Genomic DNA, 17,912 nt, shown 5'->3' with positions numbered 1-17,912 from the left:
TAACTCCAGTTCCAGGGGAATCCAACACCCTCTTCTGATCTCTGTGGGCTTACATACATGCAGACTGTACATAAGATAAAAACAGTAAGTAAAACATTTTAAAAAAGAGCTACTTGTGTTAACTCCAGTTCCAGGGGAATCCAACACCCTCTTCTGATCTCTGTGGGCTTTGTATGACACAGGTGCACTTACATACATGCAGACTGTACATAAGACAAAAACAGTAAGTAAAACATTTTAAAAAAGAGCTACTTGTTGATTGAAGAAATGGCTCAGCGGTTAAGAGCACTGGCTGCTCTTGCAGAGGACCCAGGTTCGATTCCCAGCACCCACATGGTGGCTAACCACCATCCATAACTCCAGTTCCAACAATACCCTCTTCTGACTGTGAGCACTGCATGACACAGATGCACTTACACACATGCAGACAATATACTCATATATAAAATAATAAAACCAGGCGTGGTGGCGCACGCCTTTAATCCCAGCACTTAGGAGGTAGAGGCAGGTGGATCTCTGTGAGTTCAAGGCCAGCCTGGGCTACATAGTGAATTCCAGGCCAGCTGGGGCTACAGGGAGACCCTGTCTCAAAAAGACCAAAATAATAATAATTAACAAAATATTTTAAAAAAAGAGCTGCTTGTGGTGTGGACACTGGGAAACCTGGCCTTTGAGGTTGGAGGTGACCCTTGAAGTCTCCCAGTCCCTGCCAAACTGCTGCCCTCAAAACCATCTCAGAGCGCCCCCTCTTTCTGCATGATGTGAGATAGAGGAGGGGCTTGTCTAGTGGGTGAGTGGGTTGATGACAGTATGTGCCCTAACAGGGTACTGAGGAATATCTCCAAGGGTCATCCCACACCCAGGGTCAGAAGTCTGGGTTTAGGCTAGGCATGGTGGCTTGTACCTGTAATCCCAATACTGGGTTGTTGAGGTGGGAGGATTGCCTCAAGTTCAAGGCCAGCCTGGACTTTTTACGAGTGAGACTCTATCTCCAAAGTTGGTAGAGTGCTTACCTAGCACTCAGCCACCAAGACCATATAAACCAGACATGGTGGTAATCCCAGCATCCCTGGGGTGGATACAGGGGGGACCAGAAGTTCAAGGTTCTTCTCAGTCACATAATGGGTTCCAGGCCAGCTTGGAATACATGAGATCCTATCACTAAACAAAACAGAACAGTCTGGGTTTAGCTGTGCTTTGCACTTTGAATGTCTCTTTATGTTAAGTGATGGATGGAGGTAATAGTACCTGCCACCCTTGCTGGGGATGGAGTGTAAAAGCCCCTGGACACCCTAAGAGGGCTGTGCTGAGTGCCCTCTTGCGGTGGGGACCCAGAGAAGCAACAGCAGTGACCTTGGGCAAAACTGGGTTTTCCTGCCTCTCCCAACTCCTGGGGGACAGCTGGGGACTGCCCAGCTCCTCCACCCTTTCCGACCAGCCGCCTTCCGCTTCTCTCCCAGGTCTTCAGCTACAGTGGGGTCTCTACCTCTCCACTGGACAGGAATCCCCAGGCCCAGGCTCTGAGACGGGGGTCCCTCGGGCCTTGCCTGGGGCTGGGATGACCCTCAGCTCAGGATGCAGCAACGAGGGTTGTCCCGGGGCTGGAGGGCAAGCAGGGTCCAAGGACCCCGAGGGAGTGGGCCAGCCGTGCCCATGTGCATTGGGAGCCCCTGGGGTGGAGAAGGGCCAGGCCGAGGGGGGGTCTCCAGGTCGCATGTGCACCAGGCCGAGCGACCGGGAGGGGCTGGGGTTCTGCGTGGTGGCCCCGGCCCAGCCCCCGGGGTCCCGCGCTCTGCAGTGCCCGGGGGCGGGCGCGTCTGCACAATGGCAGGAAGCGGGGCTCCACGCTTTGTCCGGAGCGCGGCGGTCTGCGCCGTTTCCTCCGGCCGCCTTGGGGACAGGACCCGGCGTCTCCGGGCGCCGAGCTGAAGCCGGGCCCGGCCCCGGGATGCCCTCCCCGGACTCCGAGTACCCCTGCGGGAGTCGTGCCCGCAGCAGCGAGAGCCAGGTAGGGGGGTCTAGGTGGGCCGAGGCCCCTCCGGTGGGGTGCTCAAGACTTGGTCCTGCAGTGGGCATGGGGCCAGGGTGGCTGAGCCTGCTGTTGAGGTTGCACACTGCCGGGTCTGGGGCTGGGCTTCAGGGGTGTCCCCACTTTGGGGTTAGGGGGTGGGCTGAGGTGGCCCCCAACCCCTGGGTCTTTTGTGTCTGCTCCCTCCAGACACACCTGTGGAGCCCTGGCCATCCCCCCCTTTCCTTTCCCTGCCCCACGCCCTCCTCTGTTGCCGTCAGCTCCTTCTTTGGGGGCAGACCTTGTGTGAGGGGGAGAACCTGGGGTCTGGTGTCCCATGACCATGGCTGTGGCCCTCAAATGTCTGTATGTATGTGGCACCGTCTTTGGTGCTGCCTGTGACCTGCCTGGTTCCCTGGGTGGGCACTCCCCTCCCTGGGTTCCAGGGCTAGGGATTTTTTACCCACCTGCTGCTCACCACTCCCACCGGGAAGGGTGCCACTACCCACAGAGGTGAGCTTGATGAACAGTCAGGAAGGCCAGGGAAGGGCACATGGGTTTGTGAAGAGGGGTCCTAGAGTCTGGCTTTGGAAAGGAGTTGCCCTGCTTTAGTGCTGGGGAGACCTGTGATTTGGTGAGAGAGACTAGAAAGGGAAAGGTAGGGCTAGAGAAATGGCTCAGCAGTTAAGAGTGCTGGCTGTTCCTGCAGAGGACCCTGGTTCAGTTCCCAGCACCCACATGGTGACTACGAACCATCCTTACCTCCAGTTCCAGGAGAATCCGAAGCCCTCTTCTGACCTCCGAGACATTACACGGGTGCACTCATGTACATGTAGGCGATTCACTTATACACGTAAAATAAAAATAATAAAATACAGTTGTTTAGAATGAAGAAAGGGAAAGGCTGTACATAAGGGGCTTCTGCTCCCCCAACCTTGCCTCTCAGCTCAGCTGTGTTCTCTCTGGGAATTCCAGAACTTCATCCTCACCCAGACCTGCTTAGTTAATCTGGGAACCCTGGTTCAGTTCCAGGAACTTGTAGTAGAAGGTCCTAGAAACCCTTCTCAGGACCCTACAACCAAGCATGGTCTCTACATGTCATACTGATCAGAACCTGGGTAATGGGTCTGTAGTCCCATCCACTGACTCCACAAAGCTGTCCTGGTCAGGAAGGGGCTGGAGCCTGTGCCAGGCTGGCAGACTAGGGGCTTCGGAAAAGAGACTGAAGTGGATGAGATGCCATCCCAAGATCACTGTCTAAAGGAGGCACTTGGAACTGGGTCCCCCCAGAATCAGCAAAGCCAGGCTATTCTTTGCACATCCTGGGATGCAGGGTTAGGGTAGAGGCAGATTCATAGCTGTAAGTAGGTTGCAAAATTTTCATACCTTCATTAGCAGTAGATTAAGTACAGACAGGAACCAGAAACAATTTCAAGCCCTGACCACCCACCGTCACAAATCCGGGTCATAATGTCGGTTGCTGCCTGCCCAGGACCCAGCTCCACAAGTCATTTCCCTTCAAACAAGTGAACAATCTGCCAACTGCTGTGTATGTGTCCTGTTCCATTTTCTGTCTGGAAGGGCAGATAGACATGGACTGTAAAACAGCCAAGTGTCAAGATTGGCTTCCTGGGGCTGGAGAGGTGGCTCAGTGGTTAAGAGCGCTGGTTGCTCTTGCAGAGGGCCTGGGTTTGGTTCGCAGCACCCACATGGTGGCTCACAACCATCTGTAACGCCAGTTCCAGGGGATCTGATACCTTCTTCTGACCTCTGCAGGCACTAGACATGTACATGGTATACATGCGTACATGAAGGAAAACACTCATACTAATAAACTGAAAATAAATTTAAAAATTAAAATCTCAGCACCCTGGAGGCAGAGACAGGTGGATTTCTGTGAGTTTGAGGCCAGCCTGGTTTACATAGTGAGTTCCAGGTGGGCTGGGACTAGGGAGACTGTCCAGAGAAAAAATGGGGACAGTCAGAAACCCTACCTTTTAGGATGAGAGGAAATGACACATACAAGGCCCACAATGCAGCAGCACTCCACTCCCACCCCCAGCATAGGAGGACCCTATCAGCAGAGCCCAGACCTCACTCACCCTGTCTCTTCCTCCTGGCCTTTGCCTGCTGTAGTCACTCTGTTGTCCAAGCTGTCCTCCTCCTGTCTGTCAACTTGGACATGTCTGATCAAGTTCCTTCAGCCAAATACTCTCTGGTGCCTCTCCACTTACCTAATTAATAAATTAAGTATTGGGCTAGCATGATGGCTCAGTAGGTAAAGGCATTTGCCATGAAGGCTTATAACCTGAGTTCAGTCTTTAAAGGCCACATGGTTGGAGGAGAGCACTGACTCCCTCAGGTGGTCTTCTGGCCTCTACATGTGTGCAAACACATGTACACACACACATACACACACACACACAAATTTAAAAAACTAAACAAGTATTTACCAAGCAGTCTGGATGGATGGAAATAGGGCTGGGGAGACAGACTAAGGTTTGTGTCTTTTGCGGGCTGACTAGGTGTGGTTAGCAGCAGAGTGAACTATTTAGGAGAGGAAGGGAGCAAGGTCATAAGACTAGGAACAGAAGGTGAAGAGGGAAACTGTGGAGTAAAGATCTGCTGGAGAAGAGTGTGCTAGGGGATCAGCATTGCAGGCTGGAGGCTATCGGGTGCCAAGTCTTGGTGGTAGGGTCTTCTAGCTTTTTTTTAAAAATTATTTTTATTTTATGTGTATGCGTGTATTGCCTGCATGTAGGTAAGTGCACCAGTGTCATGCAGTGCCCGCAGAGGTCAGACGAGGTTGTTGGATCCCCTGGGACGGGAGTTACAGACAGTTGTTAGCTGCCGTGTGGGTACTGGGAACTGAACCTGGGTCTTCTGCAAGAACAACCAGTAACCGCTGAGCCATCTCTCCAGGCCCAGGGTCTTCTAGCTTTTTAAAAAAAAATACTGCAGAGGCCAGAATAGGGCATCAGATCCCTTGGAACTGGAGTTACAGATGGTTGTTAGCTGCCATGTGGGTGCCAGGAACCGAACCCAGGTCCTCTGGAAGAGCAGTCAGTGCTCTTAACCACTGAGCCATCTCTCTAGCCCCACCCCTCTTATTTTTTTTTTGAAACAGGGTGTCCTTGTAGCCTCAGCTAACCTGAAAAGCGCTATGAGTAGACCAGATTGGCCTTGAATGCACAGAGATCGCCTGCCTCTGCTTCCAGAGTGCTGGGACTAAAGGCGTGTGCCTGACTTTTTGGTTTTATGCTGAGATAGAGCCACTGGAAGTTCTGGGTGGATATAGTGCATCCTTCTTGAACAGGGCTCCCCTTTGTCTGCCCATGGCCAGCTGTCCAGAAAGGGGGGGGCAGTTAGGAGGCTGGTGATGTTATCTAGCTGGGACATGACAGGTCAGTGGTGCTAATGGAGGAGGATTTCCAGAGTGACCTCGATGTTTTATGCTTAATGAAACCAATGAACATAACTGTTTTGGGGGGCTTTTTTGTACTAGGGATAGAATCTAGGGTCTAGACAAGTGCTTGGTCCCTGAACTATATACAACTCTCTTTTCACTTTAAGAAATTTTAAAAAAATTTATTTTTGAAGCTGGGCATGGTGGCGCACGCCTTTAATCCCAGCACTCAGGAGGCAGAGGCAGGGAGGTCTCTGTGAGTTCAAGGCCAGCCTGGTCTACATAGTGAGTTCCAGGCCAGCTGGGGCTACAGGGAGACTCTGTCTCAAAAAGACCAAAAAAAAATTTATTTTTGTTCTATATATATGTGTGGAAGTCAGAAGGAGGGGTATCAGATCCCCTAGAAGTGGGAGTTATGGACAGTTGTTAGATGCCATGTGGGTGCCAGGAACTAAACCTGGGTCCTCTGCAAGAGCATCTTAGCCTTTGAGCCATCTCTCCAGCACCTCTCCCATGGCTCTTTTTAAAAAATTACAATTATGTCGAGTATGGTGGTGCATGCCTTTAATCCCAGCCTTCAGGAGGCAGAGGCAGGCGGATCTCTAAGTTCAAGGCCAGCCTGGTCTACATAGTGAGTTCCAGGACAGCTGGGGCTACAGGGAGACCCTGTCTCAAAAAGACCAGGAAAAAAAAAAAAGTGGATTTTTAGTCTTGAAGATGGCTCTGGGGTCTGGACACTGAACTTTGGGAAATGACGTTTTAAGTCCTGCGACTAAACAAGCCCCTTGGGAGTGGATAGACGAACTAAGAAGCTGGCCTGGAGGCCAGGGTAACAGCAAGCAGTCAGAGAGACTGAGAAGGACCAGGAGACAGAAGCTGCTTCAGAGGCTGCCTATGTCCAGTGCCCAGCCACGGGGAATGGACCAGTGGGCTGACTGTGGGATACATTGATAACCAGAGAGGACTGAGTTTGATGACCTGAGCCTGGTACAGTAGTGATGGGGCAAAAGTTGGAAGGGGAGAGTGTGAACAAAGTGAATTAGACAGTCTCCATTCCCAGGCTGGGCTGTGGCTCAGTTGGTGGAGTGCTTGCCTAGCATGTATGAAGCCCTAGGTTCAGTTCCCAGCACTGCATGAAACTGGTATGGTGGTGCAGCTTGTAATCCCAGCACTCGGGCGGTTAACACAGGAGAAGCAGAGGTTGAAGGTTATCCTTGACTACCTAGCGAGTTGGAGGACAGCTTGGGTTAAATTTTTAAAGATTTATTTTTGTGTTTAATTATGTGTACGCTTGTGGTGGGCATGGAGGCCAGATGCATGGAATCCTCTGGAGCTGGAGTTAGAGGTAGTTGTAACTACGTGGGTGTTAAGAGTTGTAACACGTGGGTGTTAAGAGTCAAGCTTGAAGACCCTGTCTTAAATTTCCCCTTTCATTGTGGTTGCACAGGCCTTTAATTCCAGCCTTCAGGAGGCACAGGCAGGTAGGTGGGCCTCTGTGAGTTCAAGGCCAGTCAAGATTACATAATAAGGCCCTGTCTCAAAAAACCAAAAGAGGCCGGTCATGGTGGCACACCATTAAAGAGGCCTTTAATCTCAGCCTGGTCTACATAGTGAGTTCCAGGCCAGCTGGGCCACAGGGAGACCAAAAACCCAACAACAACAACAAAAATAAAAAACAAAACACACCTCAGGGGCCTGGAGAGATGGCTCAGTGACTAAGAGCACCAGCTACTCTTGCAGAGGGCACAGGTTCAGTTCTCAGCACCTACACGGCAGCTAACAACCTTCCATATCTCCAGTTCCAGGGGAAATCCAATACCCTCTTCTGACCTTTACAGGCATTGCACGCACGACATGGATGCACTTACATACATGCAGGCATAACACTCATGTACATAAAATAAAAGTAATGAATAAAATATATTTTCAAAAAAACACCACAACCGCCCCCCCCAATCATCTGCTCCCTGCCCAGAATAACAATAAAGAAAATCCCAGCTCCCATTCCTGGCCGTGGCGGGAATGTTTGAATTCGGCAGAAACCATCAGTGTCTGTGGAAGCCCTTGAGGTGCCTGGGGACGAAGACAAATTGAGTGTTAGCTACAGACTCCTCATGAACTTCAAGGAGGGGCTGGAGGAATGGCTCAGCACTTAAGAGCACTTGCTGCCCCTGCATACACCTGGCACAAAATCCCAGCTCCCATTCCTGGCCGTGGCGGGAATGTTTGAATTCGGCAGAAACCATCAGTGTCTGTGGAAGCCCTTGAGGTGCCTGGGGACGAAGACAAATTGAGTGTTAGCTACAGACTCCTCATGAACTTCAAGGAGGGGCTGGAGGAATGGCTCAGCACTTAAGAGCACTTGCTGCCCCTGCATACACCTGGCACGTGTGCTTTACACACACACACACACACACACACACACACACACACACACACACTCAACAGTGTAGCTACAGAGAAAAAGTCTTCCGGAGGAGTTCCCCAAGTGATCTGCTGTATCTGTGCAGTTATGTTGTGTCCTGTCCAAATGCTCAGAAATTTCCGAAATGTCAGTGTTATGAAAGCCAAAAAAAGGGATATGAGCAATCAAATGCCTGTGTGAGCCACAGATGGATATCGAGTTCAGGGTGGGACAGTCTGTAAAGATTATGACGTAGGCAGCTGGGAAAATGAGAGGTTAGAATACAATAGGGTTTTGTAAGAAAATGTCCTTGCCAGGCATGTTATTAGCACAAGTCCCAGATGCTTGGGAGGCTGAGGCTGGAGGATGATTTTGTTCACAGCCTAGGCAACAATAAAGATCCCATCTCAAATTTTTATTTTATTGTTTTTATTTTATGTATATGAGTGTATTGCCTGAATGTAGGTAAGTGTACCCATGTTGTGCAGTGCCCGAGGAGGTCAGAAGAGGCTGTTGGATCCCCTGGAACTGGAGTTACAGACAGTTGTTAGCTGCCATGTGGGTGCTGGGATTAGAACCTGGGTCTTCTGAAAGAACAACCAGTGTCCTTAACCACTGAGCCATCTCTCCAGTCCCAAGATCCCATCTCAAAAAAAAAAAAGACCACCAGATGGCTCAGCAGGTAAAAGCACTTGCCACAGAAGACTAACTTGTTTGTCTTCCTGAAGAAGACAGCTGATTCCTGAAAGTTGTCCTCTGACGTAAACACACAGCATGTACGCATGCACGCACACACAAACAAAGTTGGGCCTGGTGGTACAGACTTGTAATCCCAGCTATTCCAGGGGCTGAGGCTAGAGAGATGGCTCAACAGTTAAGAGTGCTTGCTGATCTGGAGAGGATCTGGGTTTGGTTTCCAGGATCCATACTGGCTAGAAACCACCTATGACTCCAGGTCCAGGGGATCCAACACTCTCTTCTGGCCTCCATGGGCACCTGAGCCACGTGGTGCACACAAACTCCTGCAGGCACACTCACACACACATGAATAAAAATAAGTTTTGTTTTTTTTTTTAAGTAGAGATGAGTGCTGGTGATGTAGGTTAATGGTAGAGTGCTTATGAACAGGTATGAGGCGCTAGGTTCACTCTGCGGAATGCCCAAAGCCTTTGTTAACTTATGCTGCGTGGGATTTCTGCTCCAGAGGAGGACAGGATGAGAAAAAAGAGGCTACAGATGTGATACGGCTTTACTTGCAGGATTGAGAAGGTGGAAGGATGTCAGTATGTTATAATTCCCTGTAGGTTTGAAGTATTTAAAAATGAAAATCAGAGCCAGGCGTGTGGCACATGCCTTTAGTCCCAGCACTCGGGAGGCAGAGGCAGGCGGATCTCTGTGAGTTGAAGGCCAGCCTGGTCTACATAATGAGTTCCAGGACAGCTGGGGCTACAGGGAGACCCTGTCTCAAAAAGACCAAAAAAAAAAAAAAAAAAAAAGAAAATCAGGGGTAATCCAGGCTTGGTGGCTCATGCCTATAATCCCAGCACTAGGGAGGCAGAGGACTGCATCGAGTTTGAGGCCAGCCTGGGCTATAGAATGAGGTCCTGTCTAGCATACACACCCCCCCAAAAAACTGGGAAAATTTCTTAAAATCTCAGCCACTCAGAAGGTCAAGGCAGGCAATGTAGAGAGCCAGAGGACAGGACTGGATGGAGGTGGTGAGGTCATAGGACCTACTGTGTAGTTTTGCTGGAAAGGGATGGAGAGGCAGGGCAGGTGCTAAACAGCAGAGTGAGCCTAGATGGAGGGGGAGCGTGACCTGTGCTGATGGTGGGGAAACATGACCCTGCAGGAAATGGGAGAGTCTGGTGGTGTCCTGCCCCCAGCCCGAGGGGCATATCTGGGAAGAAGGACTGAGTGCAGATTGGATCTGAACCAGTCATAGGAAATCCCCCCTCCCAGTCCTGGGTATGTGGCTGGACATGGAGGTGGCAGCCTATGGGTCTCCTGCTGACTTCTGCTTTTCTGGCAGCAAAGTAGCTGTGGGGAGTGCTGTAGGACTAAGGCTTTGATCGTGAGGAACAGCCCTCCAGGAAGGGGGAGCAGACAGTGATTCAATAAATCCAGGCAGTGCATGGGGGCAGTGATGACCACACCACCTTCATGCGATTCTTTTGTAGCTCTATGCTGCCTTTAGCAGTCCAGGTGGGGTCTACTGTTCCAGGCTGAAGTAGGCTATAGACCAAGGGCAAAGGGTCCATACAGCAGGCCTAGAAAGCTTGCCATAGTTCAGGGTATTTCTGAGCTGGCCTCAAGGGCAGGGGTTGTTTCTCTCTATCCCTAGGAGCAGACAGCGGGTGCTTGGGGAAGGCTGTCCAGATGTTAAGAGAAGCACAAGACACCTGGTGGGAAAAGATGGCGGGTGACCAGGCAAGGGCCCACCTGCACATGCAGTGGTCTGGCTGACAGGTATGTCCGTCTGCGTGACCCCACTTCCCCACCCTTTACCCACAGGTGTGCCATCATGCTGATTGCCAGCAGCTGTACTTCCAGGGACCCCTCAACCTGTGTGAGGCCTGTGACGGCAAGTTCCACAGCGCCATGCATTACGATGGACATGTTCGCTTCGACCTGCCCCCGCAAGGTGAGTCCTAAGGTCCCATCCCAGCCCCTAGGGCTCTCTGGGCAACTTGGAACCCCCTATCTTGGTGGCAGCAGTGTTTTGGTGACTAGTGGAACCTTGTTAGGGCCATGAGAATAAAATAATGAAATCCACATGGGTGGTAGTTCCTTTTATTTTATAAGGTTTCTATTTTATTATTTTGTTTTAATTTAATTTTATTTTATTTTAAAGTGAGACAAACAATCCCAGGTCTGGGCCCTGGCTCCAGGACAATGCTGTACCTTTCTTGTTAGTTCTCACCTCCTACAGCTGCCCTGCCCCTGGTCGGGCCAGCAAAGGAAGCCCCTTTTTTCTGATTTGCCTGTCCTTGGGGCCAGCAGCTGCTGGGCAAACCCTCCGTGCCAAGCTGCCAGCCTAGCAGAGCAGGTGGGGTGGGGGCAGTGTTTGGAAGGAACTTGCAGGAGGAAATGAGAAACCATGTTGAACAGGGGCTGGCTTTGGAAAGGACCCAGACTACCACCTTTTGTCACCTTTCCCAGATGGTGAGAGAGAATTAAGGGGCTCTCCCTTCTGCTAGGGCCCCTGGGACTTCAGGTGTGGTCACAGCAGAGGGGGAGGGGAGGCCTGGAAGGAAGAGCCATGGACTTTGGTCCCTGCCTGAAACAGGCCTGTAGAGCAGCCTCCTTAGCCTTAGAATGGTAACTAGGGCTGCAGGGAGGATTGTGTTTGGGGTGGAGCATCATCGAGTGTCATCCCAAAGCCTTGGGTTCCTTTGGGTGTGGGGGCATCAATAATAAGGACAGATCCATCTCCTGGCAGAACTGAAGCGCTCCAGCCACTTGGTGGGGTAGGGTGGGGTGGCAGGGGACCCCAGATTCTGGACCTCTGGAAGAGGCTATTTTTAAGGCCTAAGGATGGGCCAGAGAGGGAGCAGACACAACTCTTACCCTCTTTCTCCAAAGGCTCTGTCCTGGCCCGGAATGTTTCTACCCGGTCCTGCCCCCCACGCACCAGCCCTGCTGCAGACCTAGAGGAGGAAGAGGAAAGCTGTGTGGATGGCAAAGGGTAGGTGTGGTCCATAGGCAGAGCTGCCACATGGTTGAGAGACCCAAGGACAACATACTCAGTGCCCTGCTCAGACCCCTTCACACCCCTGCCTTGCCCTGATTTCTGGAGGAAACTGCCCCAGCTTGGGCCAACCTGAAGGGTGGCTTACACCCTGACTAGGTTCCATTGTGTGCCTCGGTTGGTCACTATAGGGTGCACAATTCCTCATGGGCAGACATACTGCATCCACGTTATTACTGGGGGATGAGGAGGAGTAGGGAACCCACTCACACCCCACCCTGGTGAGGAGTCACCAGCCCCTCCAGAATCTTGCTTCATTGTTTCCCTACAGGGACCGGAAGAGCACAGGCCTAAAACTCTCCAAGAAGAAAGCAAGGAGAAGACACACAGATGTAAGGAGCCCCAGGGGCTGGCAGACGCGCTCCCCAGAGGACCCCTTCCTCTCCCAGCCCCTGTCCTTTCTCTGAAGCTTGGCTCCTTGTTCTGAACTCCAGACCAGGCACAGGGTCTAGAATGAGCATGCCTTTCCCTTGCCTCCCTGCCCTGCAGCCCAGTCCTGCCCACCTGGCTCAGGTGTATGGAGGAGCAGGAACTTCTCAGACAGGAGGGGTACTGGGAGTCCCTGGAGAGACCCCCTAGCCTTCACCTCCCTTTTGGGATTTTCATCTGGACCATAGAGTGTGGCAGGCAGGGAAAAAGGGTTGGCAGGGGAGAAGCTAACAGACTCTCATCCTCTCAGGACCCAAGCAAGGAGTGCTTCACCTTGAAATTTGACCTGAATGTGGACATTGAAACTGAAATTGTGCCAGCTATGAAGAAGAAGTCACTGGGGTAGGGCTTGGTGAGGGAAGAAGTGGGCAAGGGGCAGATGTAGACGCCTGGCCAAGGCTCCCAGTCTGTATCTCTGCCTCTGTGTGTGTGTGTGTGTGTGTGTGTGTGTGTGTGTGTGTGTGTGTTTGTGTGCGCGTGTGTGCACATGTGTATCTCCTGGTCTGGGCAGGCTGGTGTGGATGTGCACACTTGTGCACTCTAGACCTGAATGCATGGATTGGCTCATGTACATCTGAACTTGGGAGGACCTCTATGTAAACCCTGGGGGCAGGTGTCTAGGTACATGTGTATGATCCTGTGTGTACTTTTCTTTTTTAAAAAATATCTTTAGAGGGGCTGAAGAGATAGCTCAGCGGTTAAGAACACTGGTTATTCTTGCAGAAGACCCGGGTTTGAATCCCAGCACCCACATGGCAGCTAACAACTGTAACTCCAGTTCCAGGGGATCCAACAGCCTCTTCTGTCCTCCGAGGGCATTGCATGGCACAGGTGCACTTACCTACATGCAGGCAATACACGAATACACATAAAATAAAAATAATAAAATATTAAAAAAAATTTTAGATTGATTTTTATTTTATGTGTATGAGTGTTATGCCTGCGTGTAAGTGCACCCATGTCATGCAGTGCCCACAGAGGACAGAAGAGGGAGTCTGATTCCCTGGAATTGGAGTTATAGACAGTTGTTAGCCATCATGTAGTTGCTGGAATTTGAACCTGGATCCTCTAGCAAGAGCAGCCAGTGCTCTTACCCACTGAGCCATCTCTCCAGCCCTGTACTTTTTTTCATTTGGGAGGTGGGTGGAGCTGTGTCTGTGGATGGGGTGGAGAGTTATGTGATTGTCCCCCTAAAACATAAACTAAACTTCTTTCTTTCCTGGGTCCAGGGAGGTGCTGCTGCCTGTGTTTGACAGGAAGGGTATCACACTGAGTAAAGTGGATATCTACTTGGACCAATCCAACACACCCCTGTCCCTTACCTTCGAGGCATACAGGTTTGGAGGACACTACCTTCGGGTTAAAGGTGAGCAAAACAGCAGACTCCACAGGCCAGATGGCTGGGCAGGGAGGGTTGGGGCCTCCTGGAGATGGGAGCACTACCTGGGCTCAGGTTCTCATTGGCTATGCCCCTGAGCAGACTTATTACCATACAGGTGTCTCTCTTGGGTGCTGGTGGCGGGTGTTGGCAGGGCGGGGCTCCCAGGGAGGGCAGCCAGACCTAGACTTGAATCTAGGGGAGAGAAGACTGGGGCTCCCGTGTCCCCCAGACGTGGACACCAAGGATCTCTTGCACCTTCACACGCTGCCCCAGCCAAGCCAGGGGACGAGGGAAAAGTGGAGCAGGGAGTGAAGGACTCCAGGTCCCTCAGTCTGCCAATCCTGAGGCCCACTGGGACTGGGCCACCTGTGTCAGAGCGTGTGGACCCCCAGAGCCGACGTGAGAGTCTGGACATCTTGGTAAGCAGGAAGGCTGTCAGGCTTGGGGGTAGGGTAGGGGTGCCTCCTGAAGGAGTCAGCCTGGATTCTTTATTACCTCTGTATGGGTTCGTTTCCCGTTCTGCAGAGGGGCTGGATGAGAATAGAGGCCTCTCTCTGGATATAACTGTGGCCTAATATAGTGAGTTTTGTCTCTGAGAGTGTTCTAGTGCCCAGGGAGTCGGAGTGCTTGTAGTGAAGGCGAGGGGGGAGCACATTGGTGTTGGGAAGTGAGAATGTGTCACTGACTGAGGATACGGGTGTGTCATGGGACCCTTTTGAAGCTGTGCTTGGAGATGCCTCTGAGGGTGTGTATAACTGAGTTTCTCCCTCTCTGTTTCATGCTTGTGGCTGGGAGACCTGGGGACAGTACTCCAGGTGAAGCTGTGTCTGGACCTGCCAGTCCTTAGGGCACATCTGGGTCTCAGGAGAGGTCCCCTGGGTTAGGGGTATAGAGACCCTCTTAATTCCTTGGCTGGCTTGAGGTTCTGGAAACCCTTGTGGTATGGGGCCATGGGGCTGGTGGGGTTGTTCTTGACCATCCCTTCCTGGATAGGCCCCTGGTCGCCGGCGCAAGAACATGTCTGAGTTCCTGGGGGAGGCAAGCATCCCGGGGCAGGAGCCCCCCATGCCTTCCAGCTGCTCTCTGCCTGTTGGCAGCAGTGGGGGCACCGGTGGTGGGAACAGCGAGAGCTGGAAGAACCGGGCGGCCAGTCGTTTTAGTGGCTTCTTCAGCTCCGGCCCCAGCACCAGTGCCTTTGGCCGGGTATGTGACCCCATGGAGTCAGGGCAGGGCAGTCAGCTGGCCCGGACCCTGACCCTGACTCTGGGCCTCTTTCCAGGAGGTGGACAAAATGGAGCAGTTGGAGAGCAAGCTGCATGCCTACAACCTCTTCGGGCTACCCCGGCTGCCCCGGAGGCTGCGCTTTGACCACGATTCCTGGGAGGGGGAAGAGGAGGATGAGGATGAGGATGAAGGCAATATGAGTCTGAGGCTGGAGGACAGTTGGCGGGAGCTCATTGATGGACATGAGGTGGGTGCAGCTAGGGAAAATGACTTAGTGGTAGAGGAAGGCCCAGAACTTGAGTGTCTTGGCTGTGACATGGTGGTTAGGGTGACCTCCCCTCTCAAGATCTCTGTGTTCTATCGATGCAAAAACATAACTCTCACCTCAATAGGGATAAGAGAGTTTATCCTGGAGTTGATTTTGAGTGACCCATGGCTCCAGGACACAGATTTAAGTCACCCTAATTTCATTGTTCCAACAGTTTGACGAAATCTCTATAGTCACAGAACAAAGAAAGTCATAAATCAAGACACTTTTTTTTGGTCTTTTTGAGACAGGGTCTCCCTGTAGCCCCAGCTGTCCTGGTCCTCACTATGTAGACCAGGCTGACCTTGAACTCACAGAGATCCACCTGCCTCTGCCTCCCGAGTGTTGGCATTAAAGGCATGCGCCACCACACCCGGCACTGACACTTTTTTTTTAATATTTTATTTTTATTTTATGTGTATGAGTGTTACGCCTGTATGTAAGTGTACCTGTGTGGTGCAATGCCCGAGGAGGACAGAAGAGGCTGCTGGATTCCCTGGAACTGGAGTTATGGACAGTTGTTAGCTGCCATGTGGGTGCTGGGATTTGAACCCTGGTCTTCTGCAAGAACAGTCAGTGTTCTTAACCACTGAGCCATCTTTCCAGCCCCTCAAGACACTTTTCAAATAGGTTGATGGAGCCCTGCCTGGTGGCGCACACCTGTAGTCCCAGCATTTGGGAGACAGAGGCAGGTGGATCTCTGTGAGTTCAAGGCCAGCCTGGTCTACATAGTGAGTTCCAGGACAGCTGGGGCTACAGGGAGACCCTGCTTCAAAAAGACATTAAAAGAAAAAAAAAAAAGTTCCCCCCAAAAAACCTGCACCTTCCAACTGAACCTCCTCAAGGCTGATCAACTGATTAGCTCTTCAATAATTGTAGTTTGGAAAGCTGTGGGTCTAATTAGAGCCTAATTACAATCTATCTTGTTATCTTTTGCCCCCTAAATTACCATTCTTGACCACCTCTGTGTGGGACCTAACATCCTGTGACTGACAGATAAAAACCTTTTGGGATGTATTAACTTAATAAAATCCTAGTTCCCACCAGTCAAAACACTGAGTGTCATCAGATGCATCTGAGCCCCATAGCTGGGATGTCTCCACTTTGCTGAAGTAGCCTACTTAATGTTTCCACCAATGTATTAGACATTTTTTTTTTGAGACAGGGTCTCCCTGTAGCCCCAGGGCTGGCCTAGAACTCACTATGTAGACCAGGCTAGCCTTGAACTTGAACTCACAGAACTCTGCCTACCTCTGCCTCCCAAGTACTGGGACTAAGGGCATGCGTCACCAGGCAGGGCTCCATCAACATATTTGAAAAGTGTCTTGAGGGGCTGGAGAGCTTCTGGGAACTTTCATTCACAATTTCCATCAAGAAAATTACATGTAGGGTTGCCTACCTGAGTCCTGCACTCTGGGACTCTGGCTTGCCTGCTCTGCCCTCCCTCTAGAAGCTGACACGGCGGCAGTGGCACCAGCAGGAGGCAGTGTGGGAACTCCTGCACACAGAGGTCTCCTATATCCGGAAACTGCGGGTGATCACCAATGTGAGTGTGGGACCCAGGTCTCTGAGGCCATCACACCGGCTTGCCACCAACTGGGTGGACCTTCAGCTAAGTTTGGGGCTTTGTCTGGCAAGGGTTGGAAACAGGAAAGTCAAACAAAGGTTGCATCTTGGCAGGACCAGGATTCCTATTTACAGGCACCTGGGAGGGGCCTTCAGGCAGGTACCAGAGGTTAAGCTCTATTTAACCCAGGTGACGCCTTATTTGTTCAACAGCTGTTTCTAAACCCCTGCTCTATGCCAGGTGCCCAGAAGCCCACACCTTAGGTGGGGCAGAGAGTGGGCACTAGAGATTTCAGCTGGGGAGAGGAGCAGCTGTCCTGGGTGTGGAAACAAAGGGACAGCTTTCTAGAGAGAGGCTAAACCAGGGCAGAGGTGGAGAGAATTCCACGTGTGGCTAAAAAGTCAGACTCAGTTTTTCCCCCGTGGAACCAGGCAGGATTATCCCTCCCTCCCCCAGTTGGGCCTTGAGGGTTTGATGCTCCCAGGGTCAAACCCTGGAGGTCAAAATACCCTCTTTCTGGAGAAGGGAAAAGGTTTGGCGAACCTAGGAGTCTGGATGGGGCTCCAGGGCCAGGACAGCCCCCCAGCTGCAGCATCCTCTCCCCCCAACAGCTGTTCCTGTGCTGTCTCCTCAACCTGCAAGAGTCTGGGCTCCTGTGTGAGGTGCGACCCGGCCTGGGGCTGCGGCGGGGGAGGTACTAGGAAAGGGTCGGGGGCCTAGCTCAGGGCGGGTGGGCCGGGGCCCGGAGGGGTGGGGCTAGCCCGGGGCAGTGGGTGGGTCCGGGCAGAGCCGACCTGCGTCTCTCTCCTCTCCAGGTGGAGGCTGAGCGTCTGTTCAGCAACATCCCCGAGATCGTGCGACTGCACCGGGAGCTGTGGGGCAGCGTGATGGTGCCGGTGCTGGAGAAGGCGCGGCGCACGCGGGCACTGCTGCAGCCTGGAGATTTCCTCAAAGGCTTCAAGATGGTACGGGCTGGGGGTGGGGGGGCGGCACTGAGACAGGGCTGTGGGTGCTGGACAGGCACCATGGCCAGATCCCACCTGCCCATCCCCTTTAGCTCCCACTAACCCTAGCCCCAGGTGACATCTCAGTGGCCAAAGGCGAGGAAGTACATTCATGTTGGTCACCTGAATTTGGACCCCCCCAACTTGGCCGTCTGTCCTTGCCACGTGGGTATGGGTGGTCACTCCCCCCAAGCATCAGTGTTTTCACCTGGAAATGGCTAAGGAGCTTGCTTCCCTGCTGGGGTGGCATTGGTTAAGCGCCTGGGCCTACTGGAAGGGAGAGGTAACATACTGTGGTTCTGCCCTGGGCCAGTTCGGCTCCCTTTTCAAGCCGTACATACGATACTGCATGGAGGAGGAGGGCTGCATGGAGTACATGCGGGGCCTGCTGCGTGACAACGACCTGTTCCGCGCCTATGTCACGGTGAGGG

General features: G+C 52.1%; 1 protein-coding gene across 7 annotated transcripts in view; it reads left to right on the top strand.

Moving 5' to 3' along the window:
• Plekhg5 (pleckstrin homology and RhoGEF domain containing G5) overlaps positions 1–17,912 on the top strand; it is a 30,956-nt gene that overhangs the window by 8,819 nt on the left and 4,225 nt on the right. For 3 of the 7 annotated variants that reach the window (XM_008822422.3, XM_008822421.3, XM_017795425.2), the window contains exons 3-14: positions 10,333–10,462; positions 11,404–11,506; positions 11,841–11,901; positions 12,249–12,340; positions 13,228–13,364; positions 13,653–13,798; positions 14,373–14,582; positions 14,659–14,850; positions 16,361–16,456; positions 17,089–17,139; positions 17,293–17,442; positions 17,795–17,905. In XM_008822422.3, coding sequence (XP_008820644.1) covers positions 10,333–10,462; positions 11,404–11,506; positions 11,841–11,901; positions 12,249–12,340; positions 13,228–13,364; positions 13,653–13,798; positions 14,373–14,582; positions 14,659–14,850; positions 16,361–16,456; positions 17,089–17,139; positions 17,293–17,442; positions 17,795–17,905 — 1,479 coding nt within the window. Of the gene's footprint in view, positions 1–1,404; positions 2,009–10,162; positions 10,288–10,332; positions 10,463–11,403; positions 11,507–11,840; positions 11,902–12,248; positions 12,341–13,227; positions 13,365–13,652; positions 13,799–14,372; positions 14,583–14,658; positions 14,851–16,360; positions 16,457–17,088; positions 17,140–17,292; positions 17,443–17,794; positions 17,906–17,912 lie in introns of those variants that run through there. The other 4 variants (XM_008822426.3, XM_008822427.2, XM_008822424.3 and 1 more) reach the window with 4 other exon arrangements.

The sequence above is a fragment of the Nannospalax galili genome, unplaced genomic scaffold (genome assembly GCF_000622305.1).
Source record: "Nannospalax galili isolate Female #2095 unplaced genomic scaffold, S.galili_v1.0 scaffold1488, whole genome shotgun sequence".
Classification (NCBI taxonomy): domain Eukaryota; kingdom Metazoa; phylum Chordata; class Mammalia; order Rodentia; family Spalacidae; genus Nannospalax; species Nannospalax galili.
The sequence above is the reverse complement of the archived record's forward strand: the minus strand, read 5'-3'. Positions and strand labels throughout refer to the sequence as shown.